The following is a 25,217-nucleotide window of genomic DNA, read 5'->3' as shown; positions in this document are numbered from 1 at the left end:
CCTCCCCCAAAATCTACTCGCTCGTTTTCACACACACGCGCACACGCTATAAATATACACGACAAAGAAAACATATCATGTATTCTTTTATTTAATACAAGATTTAAGAGTCGGATACACGGTAATATAAAAAATAAATATAAAAGTGCAGGTACTACGCGTGCGCAAGCGTGTGTATGTCTGCGCGCGCGTGTGTAAATTGATATTTATGTAGCCACCAGCATGTCTCACTGCATCTCATTGGGATCTTCTTTGGATAAGAAATCATTCGATTGAAGGTTTTTAATAAATGACGCTTTCGCAGCTCTTGAACCTTTTATGTGTATATGTTTTTGTTATTCTTTTCACATTTCGATATGGATTTATATTTCATGAACATGTACTTAAATACGTTGTATATATGTGCATAAGTATTTTATTATACATAGGTAAAAGATTTAAGCATGGAGAAAGTATCGTTTATCAAGTGCCGTCGATCGAATAATTTGTTACCCAAGGACCCTTCGACGCAATGGACCACAATCGCGGCTCGATTACTTTTGTGTGTGCGTGTGAGAGTGCGCGCGCGCACGTGTCTGTATCGCAGTATGTATACGAACGAAACGAAACTTTGTATCGAGGATCACTTTTAATTAGTTTATATAGATAAAAGATACGTAAATTTACTGTTTTTACTGTACAAACATAGAACGACAAGGAAAATGCAAAAAGCGAGTTAGAAGACGAGGCGTTACATCGATAGAGATAAACGGACGTAAGACTGTTTTAAACGACGAGATCATCCATCATTTAACTAGAAAAAGAAGTTCCTTTCTAACGGGAGATAATGGATCGATATTGCGCCTAGGAACCCGCGGGCGCGCGCGCACCTTCTCTACTTTGTAAATTGAATCTCTATACGGATATGCACACTAAAATTGAGGGCGTTTCTTTCTTAAATCGTTCACAGTGGTAGTAACCCTTGCGTTACGCAATCAATCAATCGTCAATAAATAGAAAAGAAAAACGAAATACGTTCCTTACTTTTAAAGAAGAATACGTCTCATCCGGTCTAGCTTCCTCTATTGTATGTGTACGTGCGTGCGTGCGTGCGTTCGTACGTGCATATGCACGTGTGTGCATCTGGAACCACATATACGTATATACGTATGTATGTATATACGTATGTATGTATGTATGTATGTATGTATGTATGTATGTATGTATGTATGTATGTATGTTTGTATAAAACAATCGTGTGTGTTTGTGTGTGGGTAAATTATACATATATATATATATAATATATATTATTTATATATTGTACTTTATCTTTATATACTTTTGCTTTACAGCGGTCGAATCCTGCTGCTCTTGCCTCTCCTACATCCCCCACAATCTAGCCACTACTATCTTTTGAACTAACATCCATTTCAATGAGCACCTATTTACGCATTAATTCGGAATGTCAATGTATTCAATGTTATGCGCTAAAAAATATCAGAGTAAATCCCACCGACGCAGAGTTTGCTCGAGACGGAAAACGCTGTTTCGTCGTCCACTAAATAGCAGTGTGCAATCCTTCAACTGCCTGCTTTCACACAGCAAACATTTTTCATTTTTCATGCAAATTTCATCCGAGTACTTCCTCTCCTACGGCAAATCTTTGTGTTGTAAAAACAAACTCTTAACATTCTTTTTCTTCGACTATTTTTAATTTTATTAAACATAAAATCTAGTGCGAATGTGATTTCATCGAGGTTACCGATATATACGTACCTAACGTGTTACTCGAACGGCGCCGAGAGCCAAGCGATAAAGCCAAGCGCTCGTTACCTTTAGTTTGTACAACTTATTGAAATATTGTTTAAGGTCAAAAGTTTTAAGCTCGTACTGACGTTCTTACTCTACCCTTATCCCCTCCACTATTGTACAGAAAGTGTCATACATATAATATATATATTTGTGCGTGAACGAAGACGAGCCTTATACTATAGATTAATGCACGGACTGCTTTCAGAATATAAAGAAATTATAACAGAGAGAGAGAGAGAGAGAGAGAGAGAGAGAGAATATGAACAAATTGAAGAAACGAAAGGGCCATTTGCTGAAAAACCAAAATTATTAGTTACAATGGTAATTTTTTAATTTGGAAGAACCAAATTACGTTGGTTCTGCAAGCAATCCGATCATTCATCAGTATCACCTGTCTTAAGATTTTATTAGCGTAGTCGCGTGTTGTCTAGCAAATACGTATAGTGGTGACTGTATATATGTCGATATGTAATATTCGATGAAAATACACTAAAAACGATACGTTTAAAAAAAAAAAAAGAAAAGAAAATAAATCTGTGTTTTCATTTATCCATTTGTCCTTAAACCAAGTAATTTCATTTAATCATGTTGTGTTGTTAAAGAGCAATATTATATATAAAAAAATTATTCAGAATAAATAAATATTAATCCTTGATTTGGCGTATTGTCCTTAAAGTATCATTTATAGAAAAAAGAGAGAATATTGCTGTGAACTTTTAGGCTAGAAGAACATAGTCATGAAGCTATCATGAGTCAGTATTAAAGTGAATAGCGAGCATAAAGGAAAAAGGACATATGTTCCGATAAATAAAATAAAATTCAATAGAAAAAGGAGTGTGTGGCAGTAATAATGGAGACAGATTCTCAAAATTAAGTCTCGGCACATTATCGGGCGACAATTAATGTGAGAAAAGTCATGTCCATGTAAAGGGTTATAAAGGTGTCTGAGAGCCAGAAATTTTCCACCAGAACGAGAGAGAGTGAGAGAGAAAGAGAGAGAGAGAGAGAGAGAGAGAGAGAGAGAAATGGAGGGAAAAAGATGAGAAATAAAGAGTTAGGCTTATATTGCAAAGAGTTGTCGTGATAACGCAAAGACGTGACCGAACGAACAAATCGAGTACTAAGAACATAGAAAGCAATATTTTGAGCTCTAGAAAGTCTTAGTCCTTTTTTATTAGCTTAAAGCATAACAAAAGCGCTAACTTTATATCACGACGACAAAGATAAAATTTTTTCTGTTAAATAAAGCCATAATCTCGATGTTGTATAAAAATATATGGAATTTATAAATATTAAAAAGAATTTTAATTGAATTATTAAAGTAATTTCTATCTCCATTAAATATATCCGTGTGAAAACAACATATTTCACTGATACGATTGTAAATATACATTAAACTAAGTCAGTTTTTCATTAAAAATATAGATTTTAGGATGCAACACTTCGTTTATTATTGTTTTGCTTTTCTGTCCTATTTTTTTTTTTTTTTTTTTTTTTTATATATATAATAAACATTCTTAATGATTGTTTTTAATATAAATAAAATTAAAAACAAAGTAGAATATTTTTTACCTCAAACGTGACGAATCGCTAACTCCAAAGATCATTTCGATAAAAATGGTGAAAGTTATTTTCAAATGCTAAAGTCCATGTTACAGATATTATTCTAAAAGAAAAAAAAGAAAAAAAAAACCGCCCATAAAAATTTCTTTCTTAACGTAATAAACATTTGCTTACTTATCGAACGATTGTTTCCTTAAATAATCCTATCCTTAAGTATTGATAAAGAAGTACTGTATAATGCAACACTAGAGGTAATGACAATTTGTGCGGAATTTCTTAAGGATTTTGAAAGCAAAAGAAAAAGAATAAGTTGCATCTGAGAAGCTCTATGGTTAACGATACAGCTCCATAAATAAATGGTTGCTCATCTCGGTCATGTCGTCGAAGTCGAGTGACTGTAATCGCAGTGGAAGTGGTGGGGGGGGGGGGGAAAGAGCGAGGAGAGGATAGGCCGTTGTTCAACTATATTCTTGGCCTTTTAGAGGACATGACTTTGACCCAGATTGGAGAACTGGGTCAGGTATAAGGTGCAAATATCCTAAGGCGATTCGCTTGCAGCGTTGACGCGCCAAAAAATTACTCACCTCTGGCTATATCATCGCCTCGAATTTGAAATGCTGAATTTCACGAAGTGCACTCGGTCCGAAATAGCACGGCACTTCATAAAGGACAATGGTAGCCTCCAAGTGGTACGGCATAAGGCAAAAGCTGCACTATCGGCCTGCAAGGAAATGAAGATTTGCTCGCAAAGTGCTCGATGCAGGGTCACACCGCGCTCCCTTGCACATCGCGCACTTGCACTACAAACTAGCAGGTACACGACGGAAAAATGGACAATTACGAATAGCACATTACGCGTGAGCGCGCGCGCATCTACACGAGAGATAGGGAGATAGAAATAGATAGAGATAGATAGAGATAGATAGATAGATAGATAGATAGATAGATAGATAGATAGATAGAGAGAGAGAGAGAGAGAGAAAGAGAGAGAGAGAGAGAGACACACACACCGACGCGACGTGACTGAGACGCGTAATGTGTCACCTTCGCTGTCAATGTATTTATTTACCTATCGATGATGATTCTTCGGCCTGGGGTTAAAAAGAGCCATGGACCTTGCTCGAGATCAGTATATAATTAACTACTCTCGTCAAGACTATCGCATTGCCGCTGTAATGGATATCGCAAGACTTATTATCAATTGATACTGTATTTAAAAGGGGAATGGAACATAACGCAGCGATGCATTTTCAAATAAATAATTTCAAGCTCTCTTGATAAACGTCACTCCCGTTGTTTTAATTACTTACTTTACAAATAATTAAAATATCTTATTTTAATACTAAATTAAGGTAAAGGTGACAAAAGATAATGCTTATTGTAATTCTGTAGGATATTGTTTGGCACAATGAAAACAAGGAATATCAATTACATTTACATTTACATTTCTATGCCGATGATTTTTATTATTTTTTTGTTTTGTTTTGCTTGGATTTTTAATTGGATTTTTACGTATATCGTTCAATTGTCTTCTTATCGAACAGCTTTAATCAATTGAAGAGATCGAAAGATATACTTTAATTCTTTTGACTCGTTTATTCAAATAATATACACCCTTAATAGAAAAACACAAACAAAATTACAAGATAAACGCGCGTAGTTTGCTTCGTTAAATCCAATTCCTCAAACGCAAAGATATATGTCAACATATTATTAGCGAGAGTAAAATACTCGATTAATCATTATTAGGCTAAAATATACTTGTAAGTCAATTAATATACAATAAAATATCTATCTAATTTTCGAATATTTATAATAATTTCAATTCAATATACAAATTTATTAAACGCTCCACGAGGCTCTTTAATTTAATAAAATTTCAATAACAATCGTGACAATGCTAATAACACCAACACTTTGATAAACTATATTCATCATTTCATTATATTAAATATTATTACTTACTGATATAAACATTGAAAAAAATATTAAACTGTGCTAAAAAGAATTGCACTGACGACGCTTTAATAATTTGAAAATATCTTAAGTAGAGTATGATTGAATCTATCGAAACCACAATTTTTAATGGAACAGCCTCAATAATTATCAATTTTGCATCGAAAACGTTACCTCGCAGCCAACCAATAAGAAAGTAAATTATTTACATTGCAACATCGTTATATTATATTACGCACATTAAAGTATTGCACATATCAGAAGCCGAACAAAATTGTTACCTTTAAGCAAATAATTAAAAATTGTCTATACAATCGGTGCACAATGTGTAAAATTAATTTAGATTAAGCTTTTAATGCTTATATTTAATGTAACAATAAAATCTTTCTCTGGCTCATTGTCCCTTAAAATGATAAATTCGTCGTATTGAAATGTGACGGAATTAATGTACTCGGTAACGATAAGAGATTACGGCAACCTGCAAATAATCGTTCAAACGCCCTCACTAATCAGCGAGCAATCAACGAATCGTTATGGTCCGTTCGTTCGATCTACTGCAAAAGAGAAAAAATCAGAATTGCAGGTGTTTCACACTCTTAGGGCATAAAACATCTTTAAGAAGCATTCTAATAATAGTGAATTGGAACGCATACTCGAACACGTCCTTGTGCCCCTTCTACATTGTCAGTGCGATAAGTAATACTTGATTTAACATTTAACATTGAATAAGGTGGCAATATTTAAGGACAGGCAAACTTAAAAAGATCCTTAAACCAACAAATACAGCTTCAAGTGCCTACTTGCTTATCACTTTAAATTTTCATAAATAAATAATGCGAATGTTTCTGCTCATTTACAGAGCAACAATAGCCAATACGAACGATACTCCTCACATTGAGAATAATTTTACGAACTTAATGTAAATTTAATGAATTTTCTGTCAATAATCTCAACGATCACTTTCAGATAAATACGATTGTCCTATTGCGAAAACTGAGAGGTTTTTAATTAAAAATTTAAGAAAATAATTTAAGCGCCTCGAATGAATCGGTAAATCCGTAATGTTTTTCTACCTCAACAATACAAATAATCCAAACGTAAAACGGAATTCAATTATTCATTAAATATTATTGATATATTATTAAAATTGTAGATCCATGAATTCTAAATACAGGTATATCATAATTGAATTTAATTACAATACAATAATAATAACAACAAAGATAACGAAAACAATAATAATAATAATAACAACAACAACAACAACAACAGCAACAACAGCAACAACAGCAACAATAATAAAGTTCGTTAACTTATCGTTATACTGATATAATAATTTACTACATAAATGCAATTTGTAATAACAATATATTTATTAATTAAACTTTTTGTAATTATCAAATTTACTTTACATTTAACTCATAATGTATTAAGAATAGAACAAGAATTTTTAAAAACCTGCTAATGTTATTATTTATATAACGTAAGTAATAAGTACGATTAACATTAATTTAATTAATTTAACACTAAAATAATAATAAAAATACGATTAAAAAAATTTTACATTTTAAGCATAATTTTAAGATAAATATTTTTGTTATCGTCACAAGTAATATCATCCACGGCATTATAACTAATTTTAATAATATCATATTCTCTTAAAGCTAAGTGATTTTCATTGGATAAAATGCTTATAATAAAAAGATCTAAAAATCATATTTAAATCTTTATTGACCTATCTTGATTGTATAATTATGAAATGAGTCTTTTCAAGTAGAGTTAGCTCTCAAATTGAATGAGTAGTCATAATTTTTCAAAGTCATAGTGTAATACACCTTCGTTTACGTTGCGGTATGTTTCCCACTTACCTATGCTAAGCAAAAGGACGAAGGACGAAAGAGACATTTCGCAGAAACTGACAAGGATAAAAGATTTTCATTCGGTAGTACGAGACCGAGCAATCAGATGAAATATAATTGATCGTGATCGTAACGCAATACCGCCAAATCCAACTGCACATCCTCGTCGCGACATCAACAATAGAAATTCCGCGTCCTTATCTCCTTAAATGTACAGCTCGAACTTACGAGCCAAAGTTACATGCGAGCTTGCTGATTTCTAATTAGCGTTTGAAATCATAAATATTCACGAATATTATGCAAATTCTTCATTACGCATGAAATCGTACCAGCGTTTTCGCCGTTTATTTCTACAATTATTTATACAGTAATCATAATAAATGAAATATTTATACATGTATGCATGTCTGGATATTAAAAAATTTTTAAGTATCTGTTTATAGGTGGATATTAATTGTATAATAAAAAAATAACTCGTGAAAAAATTTAAAAATATCAGTATATAGCTAATTATTGCTCAAAAACGTTTTGAAATAAATTGTTTTATATGTTCAATGTATATCTATAAGTATAATTATGTACTAAAAATAATTTTAAAAACTTAATTTATTATTTAAAAAATTTATTATATATGTATATATTAGATTATATATTAATAAAACATTAAATTTAAATATTTTTAATAGTTATCGATTAATTAGGTTTTTATTAATTATAAATATATGTGTGTATATATATATATTAATAATTTTAAACAAACAAATAATTCAATATAAATTCATATTTAGGAAATATCTTTTCGTTAATTATTAGCAAATAAAATTTTATACTTTGTTAAAATTGATCGAAATCCTCTTAAATGTGTAAATATGAATGAAAATGGAACAATAAAAACTTGGAATTAAATAATATTTTTGTTATGAATATTATTTTATATAAGGAATATAATAATCAAGCGAAAATTATAATTTATAAATATATATTTGTATCTTACTAAATAATAATTTTAATTATTTTATTAAACAATAGTTCTTAAATAAATAGTGTTATATATTAATACGTTAAACATTATAGGACTAATAACAGAATGAAACATTTGGAATAATCTAAACAATTAGGTAACATTCTATTGAATTGTCTATACTATTATTGTAAAGGAATTTTGTACTCTGGAATTTCGTACAGTAGGTATATATATATATATATATATAATTATATACTATATTATAATACAATCAAGTTATATATAACTATTGGAATAAAGTTGATATGATAAGGCAATATTGACGATGAATTAAGGATTTTCTTTTAATTTAGCCGACGTACTGCATACCCTAAACATAATACTATACAGGTAGAATTGAAGCCTTAGCTTAGTAACATTAAAAACAATATTTTAATAAAAATAATAATAATTAAATATAGACTTTAAAAGGCAACAATAATTTGTATGAATTAATGTAATTATCATTTGCAATATTTGTCCTTGTATAAGCACACTAAGCATTAAAATAATTATAAAAATAACTTTATAAATAGTAATTGTATCGACTCTATTATAAGTATGACTAGAAAAAAATAATATTATTAAAGTTACCAAAAACAATTGATATATTCATGATAAAAATTGTTCTAATACGTATATTTGAAAAAAATATATATTCTTTATCAATATATAAATTAGAATTTAATAATTTAATTATAATATTGTAAAACAGTTAAATACCTACAATAATTTTATGTATTTAAATTCAATTAGTGTAAACTGAATATTACAAAATTTAACATTGGTTTTAAAAACCTTAAAAATTAGTGATTATTCATGAATAACAATGGTTGTTTTTGGTGATAAGTAATATTATATATGAAAGAATTCATATACTGCGTTATTAACAATAGTTAAGATATATTAGTGTTACATTAGTTTTGCCAAAAATAAACGTTCTATATTTTAAACTATTATTAATAATTTTTAAGCTAAATTATGAATATATATATATATATGTATATACTGAATACCAGCACTATACGATAAACAATTTCTCCATTAAAGTTTCGTTGTCTTTACAAACCGATAATCGTAAATAAAGAAATATTATTAATGAAATAAGATAAAATTTTACTATATCGTACTTTTATTTCAGGCATAAATATCACGCGCCTGAAGTGAATTTGTATAGATTGGCAAAAATACTATCACAGTATATAATTTGACTATATTTCATTCGTATTGTTTATGCGTATTTTGACAACCTTCTGAAACCTCATGATTCTTTGATGTATACTTAAATTTAAAAAATTTATTCATTAAAATATTATCCAAATATGATTTTACTTTTTGAAAATGAAATTTAGTCAGAGAGAAGTTTGAACTTAAGCAAAAGAGCTTGTAGAGTAAAGGAATACACAATAATTGATGACAAGTTGCCCAGAGACGATAATTTTGTCCTTCGAATGGATCCAAAATTGCAGGACACAGCATATGGCTTAAATTTACTTGTACAAACTGAAATAATAAACGAATGTCTATTTATATTCTTTATAAAAGAGAAAATAATGTTTAAATAAATCTATATTATTGAATTACCATTCCAACAATTTGAAGTATCCAAAAGTGATATGCTAAATTCAACGCATATCCAAATATTGTCCAACTCATGTCAAATAATGGTTCTATACTATAAGCACCTATAAAGTAATGGTTCTTATATAATTATAATGTATAAAAAAGTTTCATCCAATCGTTAAACAATATCCTATTTGAGTATACTCTATTCGATTCGACAAACTCACCTTCAAGTTTTATAAGGTAATAAGGAATCACAGCCATCAACCCATGTTGGATATAATATATAGCTTTATCCATAAACATCTAAATATAAATAAAATTAATTAAACTATACCACTTTATTGTTATAAGATATTAGTAAATAAATTAAGACTTACAGGTCGACAATCAGTTTCTGGAAATGCGTATGCCAAAATTGGACCGTTTAAACCTGATATTACTAATCTGAATATAGCAGTTATAACAGGACTATTTGCAAGTAAATAAATCTTAAATTATTCATAAAATTATTTATACAATTATAAAAGTATAGTATGGATCGATGTATTTATAAAAAAAAAACACAAAATTCCAAGTAGTTTCGTTACCTCTGCAATTGTAAAAATATGACAAGGATTTAATATATACACAAAAGTTTTTCCTGCAAGTTTAAAACCAATTTCAATCCCAAATACTATAGACATAATGGTCAGCAGGATGATTTTGCCATATCTTGTTTGTTGAACATAAGGTACAGTTTTTGGTAAAGTCATTCTCTTCAAGCTCCATATAATCAAAAGAATAATATATACAGATACTAATAAAGTTTCGATCACTCTCCTTTTCATTGAAAGGTAATTAGCACATTCTGGCCCTATGTTCCTAGGAATAGATGCATTTACTCCGGCATAAGCCCACTCAAACATTGCAAGATACTATTCTCTTCCAATAGCTAGAAAATTTAAGAAATTACATATATAATACCTTATGGAATAAATGGATTTCGATGATGAAAAAAAAAAAAAAAAAAAAAAAAAAAAAACAAGGTCTAATAAAAATACACATAAAATAATTAAAGAGATTATTGAGAGAAAAACACTTTGACACGCCAATAATTAATTGTCAAATGAAATATATAAACGTACAAATAAAATCTTTACAACAAGAATAGATTTTCTAAGGTTTCACTTAAAAATTTTAAATTAAATCAGCCAGCCTAATTAATTTACGCAATTATAGGTTATGAATCGCTATATACTTAATTGTGCAATAATCAATTGTGCTGAAAACAAAACACAATACAACTGCGATTGTAATATCATACTTTATATTATTTGCTTCCAAAAATATTTACCTTGATTTAAAAATCAAATGCCAACAATAAACCGCCAAATTACACACCAATATTCATCGTTATATCATGGCCTGTCAATTGTTCGATGTTTTCTGAAAAGGACTAAGAGTTGTGCAAATATTTCCTTGACTGTACAATCGAATGGCAGTTTTTATAGCGCCACTGTACTAGACAGAGAACAACTATATGTACGTTGCGATTTTTCGAAGCTGCGTACGATGAACATGCTCAAATAAATATACCAAAACAGGCTTTAAATTATAAATTAACAATAATATTACTTTTATAGTGGAAGTGCCCAAGTCGTTTGAAAATCATTCCCCATGGAAATTAATCGATCCAATAACTTGAAAGCTTTTAAACTTGAGTTTCCAGCTTGCTTAAACAAAGCTTTAAAAATCTCAACGGCGCAAAATACCGTTTTCATTAACGATTGACAAATACATTATAAGATTATACGATATCATTTTCACGGAAACTTGATTTGCACAGCATTAATCAATTGACATACGCAAACCAACTTGGCATTCGAATGAAACAAATCTCATGGTTGAAAAAAATTCCTTAAATTGTGAAGTTCGCTTCGCAACACTTACGGTCTATCCAATTGTTAAAGATGTAGATAATTTATTATAAACGTTTAAAATAAATTGCTAAATTTATTTAAATTAAAGAATTACAAACAAATCATCGCTGCGATCTAAATGTAGGTAACACAATTAAAAACATTTTCCCATTACAAGCCAATCCGTGACACTGGCAATTTGTTTATTTTCTCGTCATTTTTATGAATATAAATATTGATTTTATAATTTATTATGAGAAATTATATGTACGTTATAAAAATTGTATGCTTTCAAATGTCTTTAAAATTATTTTTAATAAGTATTATTTTTATGTTTAAAATTACGATTTTAAATGTCTAACTCGCCATTATCATGATGAAGCACATAGACGTGGTTATTTGTAATAAATTAACAATAATCGTCACTGTATTAACATTTTTTTATTGAAAATTTTTAGGGATGAAACATTTAATTTCTTAAGATTTTTTTGCTTAAATTAATTTACAATTCCACTTCTTTATGGTTTTAGTCCAAATTACTTCCTATAACAATGTAAATTTTAAAAATAATCGAATTTTATAAAACGTTCTTGTAAAATTTACAAAACATAATTACTAACATCAAAAAGCAATGTTTTTTAAATAAATCTATTACAATAACAAATTCATGATTATAATACTTTGAAAACATAATTTTAATTCATTTTTTACATTTAAAAGAACAACGCAACGAAACATACATATAAATAATCAAATTGAGTTTATATACAAATTTCTTTCATTTCCAAAGGACTTCACTTTTATTTCTTTTATTTTAATATTTTATTTTTGTTGACTTCCATTTTGTCAGTCTTTGACGTTTATTCGCAAAGTAACACGAAGTATATCACAATTGAATTCGTAAGGCTGTATACAATAAAGTGAGGTCTTTATTAAATCACAAAAGTACTATTTTTAATGAATATATTAAAACACAAGAAATTTATTTTTAATATATATATATATATATATATATATATATATATATATATATATATATTAATGTTATATAAGTATTAACTTCATTAAAGGAAAAAACTAAGATTCAATTAATCGTAAGTTCTTTAAATTCAATAATGTTAAAACAAAATAATAGCTCTCAATTGACATAAGTAAAAAAATAATAAATAATAGAAATAGGAAAGATTTAAGTTAATAAATTTACGTTCTGAAATTTAAGAAGGGAATGTTAGCAGTACAAATATTACAGATAGTATTAGGTAAAAAGTATTACTTTCGATATTAAATTTGATTTAATAAAGCAAATCTTACATATTGCTAAAAATATATTTTGTTAATCCATCTCCTTAAAGTATAAAAAATTATTATAAATATTAAATTTTTCAAAAATAATACGAATATTCAAGAAATTCTTATACAATTAACAAAATTAAATAATTATGTTCTAACGTAACATAGTTTCTCGTTATATGATCATCTTAATGCTTTATATATTTTTTAATGAATGTGTAAATGTTATTGATTATATTTTTAACTTCAATACCAAAATTTAATAGTATCTTAATTATTTTATTTAAAAATGAAACTTATTTAATTTTTCTTTCAAGCTAAGTACAACTAAAAACGTCTTTTTAACTAATTACAAAAACATCTTATAATTATATGGCTCGTTTATCATTAAAAATGATTAATTATATTTTTATAAATCCAATACACAATACCTAAATGATTGTGTTTAAATAAACAGGTGAATTCTTAGTAGAGATTAAGCACAATTTGGATACAGGATCCATACAAAGAAATAGTATTTTAATATAAAATTTCAGATGATAATCCTGATTACATACTGAGGTAACCTCTAGCTTCACTGCGTCTACGACTTATGAGATATGCAGCCAACACAATTATTACTAGACCTGCTAGAACACAGCCTACTGCTATTGGTACAATATCAGGTGTATCAAATGCACAGTCTTCAGCTAAAAGTATAAATTATTTGTAAATCATTTTGAAACGATTGATTTGAATATCTTATTAAAAAAAAAAAAAATCTTATCTTAACAATTAGCTTACCAAGACCGAAAGTTGTTTTTTTATCAGTTTTAAAAGCCTCAAATTGAAGATCAGTTACTTTCAGGAATCCAGTGATTGCACTACCATTTGTCTGTGTTAAATTGAAAGTTTGCAGCCTAACACATCGATATGAATTTCCAATAGAAGTATTAAAATGTTCGCCTCTATGCACAAGTTTTAATGTCGAATCTATAATTTACGTTTTTAATTTAAACAATAATTAATCGAATAATAAATATTACACACATTAAACAGAAGAACAAAACATACTTAATGCAGCATTTGGTATTTCTTTCGAATTTATTGAAACTTCTAAATTATTGAGTGCATATGTATTCGCTGAACGTTTGAAATGAAGTTGTAGATAACTATTGTTTAATTGATTACTAGATTTCCAAGAGAGTGTTAATGTCTCATCAGACTTAGTAAAATTACCATCTGCTTTTGTATTATTATTTGCTGGAAGATCTATTTGCACAGAAACATTCTACCAGGGATTGAACAAATATATTAATAGTCTTATTTGAAAAATTAATTATTTCTATAAATATTTCATACCTGTTTAGTTGTACTATTTTGATATACAATGATTAATCTTACAGCCATTTGTATAATAATAGTACTGTTTGTTCCATTTACAATCCATTTATATGGCTTAGGATCTACAGGAGGAATTTTGGTAGTGGGGTTTACATTATCTGTTGTAGTTTTTACAATTTCTGTTGTAGTGCTAATAGTAGTTGTCGGTACAGAAGTTGTACTTAATGCTATTAAAGGACCGCTTGTTTTATTATTATTAGACGATGGTACACTCGACGAGGGGGTACTAATTGTATCATTTAAAAGGGCACTGTTCGCACCTAAAAATAATTAAAATCTTTTATTAAAATAATACGTAATATCAATGTTATTAGAGTTTAAAAACAATTTAAATAAGATATATACACTATTATGAAATTTAAATGAGATTCAACTATGTATGTATCTAAAGGAGATAATTTATAAAACTTTCTTATTGCTTAAATATTTTATTTCAAATAATAATTTAAGAAATACAATAAAATAATAAAAAATTAATAATAATAATTTCTTATACCAATGAATTGAATTATTTACTATATTCACGTGTGCACATAGATTTACTTAAATATATTAATTGGCTATTAAACTATCGAATGATTTTTATTATGATTTATAACTTTATTTAACCTTAATTATATAAAATACACTGATACAAAAAGAATATCAGGCAGAATATGTGATAATTTTGCTTATCAAATGACTGAAAAAGAATGCGTAATTCTATCCATACTGATAAGGAAACATTAAATCACAATTTCAGCTAAATAAATGAGTTCTTATCAAAGCTAGTCAAAATATAAATAGAATAAAAATATTTAATTAATACTATAGTGAGAGGTTCAATGTTCATTCATTTCTTTATTGAAAATTAAAAATATTCCAAGTATTAATTACGAATATACAAAAGACTTAAAACATTAAAATAACTTTCAATCATTAATTGGTAAATTTTTAATATATAAATTACAAATAGCATAGTAAACAAATCATTTACAATGCCTTTATTAATATTAAAATATATCACTTTTAGATAACTCTTTAAAAATAAAAAAATTAATATTGTTTAAATACAAAGATAAAATTAACATATAAACTTTAATAGGGTATAACAAATTAAAGTATATTAGAGTATATTAATCAAATTAGATGTTTGAACCAATAGTATTAATTATATATCAAAGAATCGAATTCAAATTCAAATATAAATGAAATACATCTGTGTAACAATATTAAATACATTGCTATAATAATAAATATAAAATCACTATTATTAAAGCGATATTTTTAAAAAGTACTTAATAGTTATAAGTAATAAAAAAATGATTTCAAATTATCGGTTTGATATCGATATATAAAATAGATTTATCATTATTACAAAACTATACAAATCCGAAATATTAAATTAAAGTCATTTATACAGAAATTTGTATTTGAACAAGGAACAAAACAAAGGTGAATTCCACACCTGGATGTCATTTTTCTTTTCTTTTTTTTTCTTTTTTTTTCAATATAAAAAATCGAAGCATTAAACTATACAGTGACGAGAAATTTATGCTGAACAATGAAAAAAATTGATTTCTACATTTAAATATCATTGTATTTCTATGCTGAATAATTTCTGCCTAACAAGAGACAAATCTTACACCACTGGACACTCGTAAATTATTAGATTAGATTACAGTTTGACACAAAAAATGCATTGTCACGAATGTTTTTAAAGTATTATCACTCATACTTTTATAACCAAGTCGAAAAACTCCGTTAATGTGAAAAATGGCTTTCACAAAATTCGTGGAAAAAATACACTAGGACATCTAGGACGAAATGGAAAAATATTCAAAACATTAATACACATACCTGATATGAAGACTATGATGCAACAGAGGTATCCAGCAATAGTTTTCTTCATTGTGAAAATCCTTCACTATTCTTTCCTTTTCTCCCTATTCCACTCCGGCGAAAGTATTAAGAATGTTCAACCGTTCCGAATATAATATGAAACAATGTACGCAGATTATATTCATACAGTTCAAAGACTTCAGAGTGTCGTCACAGAATATGAGGCTGCTTAAATCACTATATAGTTATACACTGAATGCACTGTAATACGCAGTGTGCGGTCAAACTGATACGAAAATAGAATACTTGCTTAAGAACTGTTTCAGCACTGCTCTCAAACTGAGTTCCTGGATACTTATGATATTATCAGAACTCTAAGATGCGTATTACAACTCTGCCTTATGTCAGTATCTCTCATTCCTTAGACCATGGATTTTAGGGTCTAACGTTTATTTTACGATTTATCCGATCCAGCTTGCAAAATTTAACCTTAGGATAAAACATAAAAATTTCAACATGCTCCCCTCAATTAGATACTCATTAATATGCTGTTTATAAAATTTGGTGTAACGCTGCTTGTAAAAGCGAATAAATAATAATGATGCTCCGACGCAAATTTCAAACGTAAATATCTCATCGAAATATAAGGCTACTTAATTAATTTTACAAGTTAAAAAATTGCTCGGCCCGCGAGTTATATTGCTCGGGCATAGAACATTCACGACGATCAGGAGATTCTTATTTTAATCGATGGTAATGTGAAGCTGATTCTAACCTCGAAATTTGCAATGTTTTAATTTAGTGGTAGAACGGTGCAAGCGCGATTGCACATCCGTTAGAGCGTAATCAGGATTAATTCGAAAACCCATGGATCGCCGCAATAATAATAATACATTACGCGAATGTCTAATTCAGGGATTCAATTATTAAAAATAATTAACTGTAATAATCTTTTCTTGATCTTCGCTCTTTACATTCGCGATTATTTTATCCATAATAAAATAACTTTTAAATAAATATGGAAGACTTCTGGATGCAATCTATCCATTTCTATCGATTGATAAAGCCTTGGTAATCGATAAACTTTTGGCTAAACTTGGCTCAATTCACTTGGATTCGAACACGAAAAATTATAAATTTACGAAATTTATATTTATGGCATTATTTGAATAAAAGCAGTCGATGAGTCATAAACGACACGTACAATTATGCATATTTATTACTTCAGATTTCAAATATTTATACATAAAAATGTGAACGGATTCCCTCGACTGTATGATATCAACTGTCAGATGAAGCCTTCGTCTTGCTATAATTTACTGTAAATTAATACTATAAATCATTTTAATCAAATAAATATGGTTAGTTATTGAATATTATAAATATTATATGAAGTACTAGAGATGATGGCAATAATATTTCATTAAATTTCTTTAACAGATTTCATTGTCTGAAAAAAGAATTTAAACATAGAGATTTGTCGTTAAATTTCAAGCTTAACGTCTTTTTCTTTTGAATTAGTCCACACAATCGTTTAATCAATCGATAAATTCTTTAAACATCGACTTAATGTACTCCACTTAAAACGAAAGATTTGCCTAATGATTTGGGACTAATGGTTAAATGAAAATGGCCGATAAGTATAAATCTGTAGAAAATATTGCAATCTGATAGCAATAACGCGAGTTGAGGTCGTACAAAATCAAAATTTTTGAAAAAAAGCTTATCAGACCCGTTGTGCATAACACCTCAAGTTATTGAACTCTTATACACATGCGCGTACATGTACACATATCAGAAAATATTATGATGTTTTAATTCTATAAACATGATGTTGATATTTATAGCATTTAATAAGATAATAAACGTACAATTTTATACCACACTGATATAATATAGTTTCAGATAATAAATAGTTTCAATAATAAAATAAAACAATGGTTTTAGATAATAAAATCGGATATATATTTATTAGAGAGAACCGTTATGAGATATTATATATTATTTACTAGATAAATACAAAGATTTTTCAGAAATTTCTCTTAAAGTCAATATTTATTCCACGCTTAACTCTAACTTTTAACTTAGACTGAACTGTTAATTAATAGATTAGTAGGAAATCAATACAATGAAAACGACGCGCAATATCCAAACAAAAAAATTCTTAAAATCACTTTGTAAATAATTTTTATCAATAATCAGTGCAATAAAACTAGTTAAAAAATAAATATTAATCAATCGTAATTAAAATTTTTTAAATATATAAATATTGGAATATTTAAACATTACTTTTTGTGTTCATATTTCATACATTATAACTTTATCAAATATAAAGAATTTATTGCAAATTACAAAATTCAAAAACAAAAATTATATATTATTTTAATCCACAATACTGATCAATAGTTGATTATTACAAAAAAAAACCTAATACATTAACTTTAATATCAAAAACGGAAAAACGGAAACTTGACTATTATCCATACACCTTCGTGTATGTCCATCCAAAAATAAGCCATCGCCCATATTTTTTTTCGTATTATAAGTGTGCAATGGTTTACTAGGGGCATCTTTATCCTAATTATTATGCTTTAAGAAACAATATTGATATTTAAAATACATATTACAAATTTGATTTTACATGACGTGCTTCACTTAATTTAGAAATCTTATCTAGTGTCTTGTCTTTACCACATACTACATAAAATTATATAATATTCAATTACGACATAGTAAAAGAATAAAAAACATTGAAAATTACAAGCATTTATTAAAAATGATTATCTTCTTGCACAAGATACTGTTAGAAATTTCAAATTAAAATCATTTAATATTTTGGAATAACTGAACTTTAAACAATCAATATGATATGCAATAATATTGAATATAATATGAGCTTTGCTTTGTAACGGGTAAATTACCAATGCAACAAAAGGAATGAAATTGATGTAACATAAGTATTACAAATTGATAAGGCAAACAGATGAACATGGGCAAGTATGTTATTCATGCCAAAATATATTTATACGAGTTTCAAAAGTGGTTGGTTATGTGTTTTTCAAAATTTTACGGATAAAATGTTTTTTATGAGCACCATACTATATAGGATAAAAATAACAATTGAAATTTAATATTTGGACAAATGATATTAAGGTAAGATAGCCTACAGTAGTAACATAAATATTAGAATTGTAAATATTAATAATGTCTTATTCTTTTATCAGCACAGTATTTTGAAAAATATTTATCAAAATAGTATGGATAAAAATATCTTGCTTCGTTCCTTTAATCGTATCAAAAAATCAAAATGGAGTGAAGGGGAGCGTATTTTAATTTTTCTACGCCTCCACTGTCCTCCTCAGCTTAAAAATATAAGAAACAAACTTTTTCATCGAAGCTGTAAAATACAAATTCGAATTATTGATAAATTACTTTTCTCAACGTGTGCAATCATGAATTTTCAGAAAGACTACAGAATAGTAAACAATAAGAACTATCATTAATATTATATGCATTCAAGGATAAATGACAATAAAAAATAAAACATGAAGGCAAAACAAAACATTCAAATGTAGTAAGTTCCATGAATTTTAATAGTGTAACGGAAAGACAGAATTTTTGAAAACTCATGAAAAATTCATTTCGGTATGATTTTCTTATTGATTTTTTCCGTTCTCAATAATAAATATAATAATAACTATTATTGCAATATTGAATTATTAATGAAATATTCTCTATACTAAATAATATAAATTTAATCATTATTTGTTTCATTTCAATTTTTGTAGTTCTATACAATTTATCTCTAATCCGAAAAAACTTTATTAAGCTTAATTTTTTCTTACATTCATTAAAAATATATCTATATGTTAAACGACATAATGTATAATGTATTTACGTTCCAAGTAATAAATCTAATAAAACTAGCAAATTTACTCTAAATAAAATACATTTATTACAGATATACGTGGGCGTTAAATTACCGAATAATTCCATAATTTAAATTGTACATGGGTAGTTCAGATATGTGTCAAACCGTTAATTTTTTTCTTTTTTTTTGTTTAAATTACATCCTCTCTTCACATAAATATTTTTTACAATTTTTAAGTACTTTACCTAATGTAGCAGAAAATATATAATTTTCTGATTGATTTCCGAACAACGCGATATTTAATGTTACCTGCACTTATGGGAATGGAATAGTAAAAAATTCCTCGTTCAAATGACCGATATTTCAGTTGTTTAAGATTTTCTCAGAATTGTCAGTAAAACAATAAAAAAAAAAAGAGATCGGCCAGAGAGGGGGAATGACGAGCGGGGAGGGGGGAGGTGGTAGGGGAATGACAAACAGACCAACGGACAGATAGGGATGCTTTTAGCTATTATTTTTCTTTTAATATACATTAGATTACTAAATAAAATTATTAAAATTGATAATGCGAAAATTGGATTTCAAATATGAAAGCTCTGTAAAATTTAACTTCTATTGTACTTAAAAGAAATAATATTAGAAAAATAACTTAGACATAGTTATTAAGTAGAGCAATCGTTTAATAATTAAAACTATTTTCAATCGTTAATTTCTAAAAAATTAATGTGACCGTACAAAACGGAGGGAAACAAAGTTTCAGTTAATATCATACAGTCGAGGGAATCCGTTCACATTTTTATGTATAAATATTTGAAATCTGAAGTAATAAATATGCATAATTGTACGTGTCGTTTATGACTCATCGACTGCTTTTATTCAAATAATGCCATAAATATAAATTTCGTAAATTTATAATTTTTCGTGTTCGAATCCAAGTGAATTGAGCCAAGTTTAGCCAAAAGTTTATCGATTACCAAGGCTTTATCAATCGATAGAAATGGATAGATTGCATCCAGAAGTCTTCCATATTTATTTAAAAGTTATTTTATTATGGATAAAATAATCGCGAATGTAAAGAGCGAAGATCAAGAAAAGATTATTACAGTTAATTATTTTTAATAATTGAATCCCTGAATTAGACATTCGCGTAATGTATTATTATTATTGCGGCGATCCATGGGTTTTCGAATTAATCCTGATTACGCTCTAACGGATGTGCAATCGCGCTTGCACCGTTCTACCACTAAATTAAAACATTGCAAATTTCGAGGTTAGAATCAGCTTCACATTACCATCGATTAAAATAAGAATCTCCTGATCGTCGTGAATGTTCTATGCCCGAGCAATATAACTCGCGGGCCGAGCAATTTTTTAACTTGTAAAATTAATTAAGTAGCCTTATATTTCGATGAGATATTTACGTTTGAAATTTGCGTCGGAGCATCATTATTATTTATTCGCTTTTACAAGCAGCGTTACACCAAATTTTATAAACAACATATTAACCACTGTGTAGTGGAGACAAAGATTTACCGTGAATCGAAACAATCGTTTAAATTTAGAATTTCTAGGAATATATGTAACTTTGACAGTCTTCTCAACTATTACAACTCTGTCCAATAATAAAATAGTCATTGGATAGTCTTGTGTGAGCGTGCAATGACTAGACATATTGAAAAGTATTAAATTCCAAAAATATCCTGTACCTTAAATAACTATTAATAACAAAATTTAAGATACTTACTTAGGCAACTTACTAGAATTAAAATTAAATTAAATGTAGTTTAATTAAATTAGCAAACAAAATAGAATGTAGTTTGATAAACAAGTCAACATCAAGTTAAATTAATTTTAACCTGAAACTTGAATATGCATTAAGCGATTAAATTAAAGTGCATATTATCATTAATACTAGTATTCTTGTTGAAGAATGAAATTATAGAAAAAGAAGCGAGTACAATTTGCTTCGTATATTCTTATTAATTCGTTATAGTTGATATTTTATTTTATGTAATAAATACGTAAAAAATAATGTGATACGTAATCTTCTAAAATATTTACATCACAATTAAAAATTGTATGTATATATAAATATAAATTATGAAATTTCGGTCAATGAGTAGCTAACGAAAACTTGTAAATTAATTTCTTTGATTATTCTTTGGTGATTAAATGTCTAGTTTAATTATAATTATTCGAAAAGTTTCATAATTTAAGAGGTTAGGTATGTAATACATATGTACACAGACATTTTATAAGCTTTGGATTTTATAAAGTTTTTGGAAATAATTTATTATATAATAATATAACAGATTACATTTATATTCTTTTTTATAATTCAATTTTTGATTGTTTATAAATAGTATTTACATTCATTAAAGCGAATTAAATTTATATACTGTGTATCGAATGGCGCAAATACTACTTTAATTTATTCTGAGTATAGTTTTTGTTTCAAAGGATTTTCAACTATCCCAATGAAAACAAGAAAGAAATTTGTAAAATCTCCAATCAAAGGAAGAAGATCAAACAATGTTTGTTTCAAAAAAAGTCCAATGTTACGCAAAAATCCTCATCAAAGTTTTAGAAAGCTATATAGAAATAATAAAACAGCAGTTTATGATAGTCCATTAAAACATCTATGCAAAACTAAGTATGTACATATATAATAGCAGTTACTGTTATATAAACATTTATGCATACGTGCTATTTTACATTATTTGGATTCGTAATGAAACTTGTTTTAAATATTTAATCTTGCTTTATTAAGAATTTATAAAATAAATAGATGTTATATTAATAATATATAGTTGATGTGATATATATTATATGTATATACATTTTAAAGGAACAAAATTAAAATAAAGTAAAATTTATGTTAAAATAAATTGAAAATCAATACAAATATAATTTGAATGAGAACCTTAATACGATTGTTATTTTAATTGTTTAATTATAACATGAAAAGTCATATAATTTGTTTCCAATTTTGAGTAACAATCAAATGTTTAGTTTAAATACAGGTAATTGCCTATTAAATTGTAATAAAAAGAATGTTTCAAATAGTACGCTATCAAGGATCAATGATACCATTGAGGATAACAAATTTTCCGACAGTATAATAATTATAGAAGATACAAACTTTTCCCCAATATCAAAAAGAATATTAAGCAATTCAAAAACGAATAAATTATCTAATCAGTTCGATGGAAGTTCTGTTAATACTGGACCATTATCGAATAGTGAAGAAATTGTAGTAATAGATTGTAATGACTCATTTGTAGAATCTGCAACCAGCAACAATATATTAGATGGAAATATAAATTTACCCAATTCAAGTGAAAACCTCGTTGATTCTGTAATTATAATAGACCCAGATGATGAATTACCTGGTTAGTACTAATTTATCATTTCTTATTCCAAAAAAACTTTGCATTTTAAGGCTAGTTAATAATTATTAATGTATTTAAAAAAATTTGTTTTCTAAATCAATTTTTTATTCTTTTTACATTGCAATGATAAAATAATTTATACTGTATATTATTTTAAATATTTCAGTTCAGACAGCAAATACAGTACCAAAATCTAATGAAGATTGCTTTGTTGTTTGGTCATCATTACCTTGTACATCGACTAATAAATTAAATAATCCCTCCAAATCTCATACGAATGATTTACATAATATAAATTCAAGATTATCAGAGAATAATAAAATTATAGTTGATACACATCCTGATTTAAGAAATCTCAATTATATAAATAATGAAAACAACGAGCCAATTAAAAATCAAACCGACAGAAATGTTAAAGCAATATTAACAAGACCGCATGCTAAAATAACATCCGCAACTAAAAGTACTGTAATTGAAACAAAATCACTAGTCACAGTGATGTCTGCAAAGAAATTTACTAAAAAGTCTCAAACTAAAAATGAGAAAAAGATTACAGCTCCATTTATAAAAAGGACCAAAAATAACGGTGAACTGATTTTTTTATCAGAGCCTAAAGAAGATAACGAAGTTGTAACAAAAGTAAAAAAATTTAAAAAAGGAAAACTTAGAGAAATAGTTATTGATGGGAGCAATATTGCTATGGCGTAAGTATTTTATTAATTAATTAATTTTTCGACAGTTTTACTATTTAACTAGCTAGTAATTTCAACTGATTTAATTTAATATGAAATTCAACAGGTATACAAATAATAAAATATTTTCTGAAACAGGAATTAAAGTACTTATAGATTATTTTACGAAAAAAGGACATACTATAAAAGTCTTTGTTCCTCAGTATAGAAGGTCGCGTAAGTTTCCATTATTAGAAAAATGGTATAAAGAAGGTATTGTTGTGTTTACGCCAAGTCGAAAACTCGGTAACAAATCGTATACGCCCTACGATGATCGGTAAATATTATGCATTAACAATCATGCTTTATTAAAGAAATTTATCGTTTAATAATGTACGTATATAAGAATAATTTCGTTAGTCATTAGAAAAATGATTTAACAATATGATAAAGCTAATAATTTCTGAATTTTTAATTTTTATATTTTTCAAGTTGTATGTAAACCGTGTGATTGTTACTTAATATCAATTAGTAATATATTATTATTTGAAATTAAAAGAAAAATATTATAATTGTAATATGTAGGTACATTTTGGAATATGCTACAGCATGTAATGGTATTGTAGTATCTCAAGATCAATTTAGAGATTTATATACCGAAAAACCGCAGTATCGTGATACTATTGAAAATAGATTACTCGTACCTACGTTTGTCGGCGAATATGTGATGTTCCCTGAGGACCCATTGGGAAGGGATGGACCTACTTTAGCAGATTTTTTAAAACATCAGTAATATTACTTATTGTATAAATCTCAATTACAGGTACTTTATAAAGGACAAAGAATTGAATTATTTTTTTAATGAAAAATTAAAAATACTGCAAAAAATAAGTTTTATTTTATAAATATCTAAGCTATTGTTTATAAAGTAGAAATAGATTATTAGAAATAAGATGTGTCCGTTACAAAGATATTTAATTTACCAATAATCACATTTTGATATCTTCAAATTGTTATTTTACACGTTAAAATTTGTAACTGACATATTTTTATAAATATTTGTGTGAATTAAAATTTTTCTAAAATTTAATTCTATTAATTTAGTAAAATAGTTATGTAAAGTACAAAATTCATTGTATATTTAAATGCGAAA

The 25,217-nt window shown here is 27.3% G+C and overlaps 3 protein-coding genes across 4 annotated transcripts; 1 reads left to right on the top strand and 2 right to left on the bottom strand.

Moving 5' to 3' along the window:
• Positions 1 to 9,185: 9,185 nt before the first annotated feature.
• LOC105368677 (transmembrane protein 164) lies at positions 9,186 to 11,558 on the bottom strand. Of its 2 annotated transcripts, XM_011507746.1 has the most exons (7): positions 11,072 to 11,558; positions 10,326 to 10,669; positions 10,116 to 10,226; positions 9,963 to 10,041; positions 9,757 to 9,857; positions 9,505 to 9,675; positions 9,186 to 9,425 (listed from the first exon to the last, which is right to left on the bottom strand). In XM_011507746.1, the coding sequence occupies exons 2-7, from the start codon at positions 10,641 to 10,643 to the stop codon at positions 9,384 to 9,386; spliced, it is 822 nt and encodes a 273-aa protein (XP_011506048.1). In that variant the 5' UTR covers positions 10,644 to 10,669; positions 11,072 to 11,558; the 3' UTR covers positions 9,186 to 9,383. The 2 variants fall into 2 exon arrangements, with proteins under 2 accessions (XP_011506048.1, XP_011506047.1); XM_011507745.1 differs by having other exon boundaries at positions 9,186 to 9,675.
• A 562-nt stretch (positions 11,559 to 12,120) lies between these two features.
• Lamp1 (lysosome-associated membrane glycoprotein 1) lies at positions 12,121 to 16,444 on the bottom strand. The gene is made up of 6 exons (XM_011507744.1): positions 16,149 to 16,444; positions 14,268 to 14,569; positions 13,980 to 14,196; positions 13,710 to 13,898; positions 13,484 to 13,615; positions 12,121 to 12,179 (listed from the first exon to the last, which is right to left on the bottom strand). Exons 1-6 carry the CDS (start codon positions 16,198 to 16,200, stop codon positions 12,163 to 12,165), a joined length of 909 nt encoding a protein of 302 aa, XP_011506046.1. The 5' UTR covers positions 16,201 to 16,444; the 3' UTR covers positions 12,121 to 12,162.
• Positions 16,445 to 21,527: 5,083 nt separating this feature from the next.
• Positions 21,528 to 24,972, top strand: LOC105359025 (NEDD4-binding protein 1). Its single transcript, XM_011495500.1, has 6 exons — positions 21,528 to 21,680; positions 22,448 to 22,654; positions 23,014 to 23,393; positions 23,560 to 24,097; positions 24,192 to 24,401; positions 24,650 to 24,972. The coding sequence occupies exons 1-6, from the start codon at positions 21,661 to 21,663 to the stop codon at positions 24,855 to 24,857; spliced, it is 1,563 nt and encodes a 520-aa protein (XP_011493802.1). The 5' UTR covers positions 21,528 to 21,660; the 3' UTR covers positions 24,858 to 24,972.
• The last annotated feature ends 245 nt before the right edge of the window (positions 24,973 to 25,217 follow it).

This window comes from Ceratosolen solmsi, unplaced genomic scaffold (assembly GCF_000503995.2).
Source record: "Ceratosolen solmsi marchali unplaced genomic scaffold, CerSol_1.0 scaffold1, whole genome shotgun sequence".
NCBI classification, from domain to species: Eukaryota; Metazoa; Arthropoda; class Insecta; order Hymenoptera; family Agaonidae; genus Ceratosolen; species Ceratosolen solmsi.
Note: the sequence above shows the minus strand (reverse complement) of the source record. Positions and strands in the feature narration are given on the sequence as shown.

Coding starts and splice junctions, on each gene's coding strand:
- LOC105368677 (XM_011507745.1), bottom strand. CDS start 10,643: ATGTTTGAGTGGGCTTATGCCGGAGTAAATGCATCTATTCCTAGGAAC. Junction 10,227..10,325: donor ATATTTTTACAATTGCAGAG/GTAACGAAACTA, acceptor GAATAATTTAAG/ATTTATTTACTTGCAAATAG. Junction 10,042..10,115: donor CAGAAACTGATTGTCGACCT/GTAAGTCTTAAT, acceptor ATTTATATTTAG/ATGTTTATGGATAAAGCTAT.
- Lamp1 (XM_011507744.1), bottom strand. CDS start 16,200: ATGAAGAAAACTATTGCTGGATACCTCTGTTGCATCATAGTCTTCATA. Junction 14,197..14,267: donor AAAATAGTACAACTAAACAG/GTATGAAATATT, acceptor AATCCCTGGTAG/AATGTTTCTGTGCAAATAGA. Junction 13,616..13,709: donor AAAAACAACTTTCGGTCTTG/GTAAGCTAATTG, acceptor TTATACTTTTAG/CTGAAGACTGTGCATTTGAT.
- LOC105359025 (XM_011495500.1), top strand. CDS start 21,661: ATGACTAGACATATTGAAAA. Junction 21,681..22,447: donor ATGACTAGACATATTGAAAA/GTATTAAATTCC, acceptor TTCTGAGTATAG/TTTTTGTTTCAAAGGATTTT. Junction 23,394..23,559: donor CCCAGATGATGAATTACCTG/GTTAGTACTAAT, acceptor TAAATATTTCAG/TTCAGACAGCAAATACAGTA.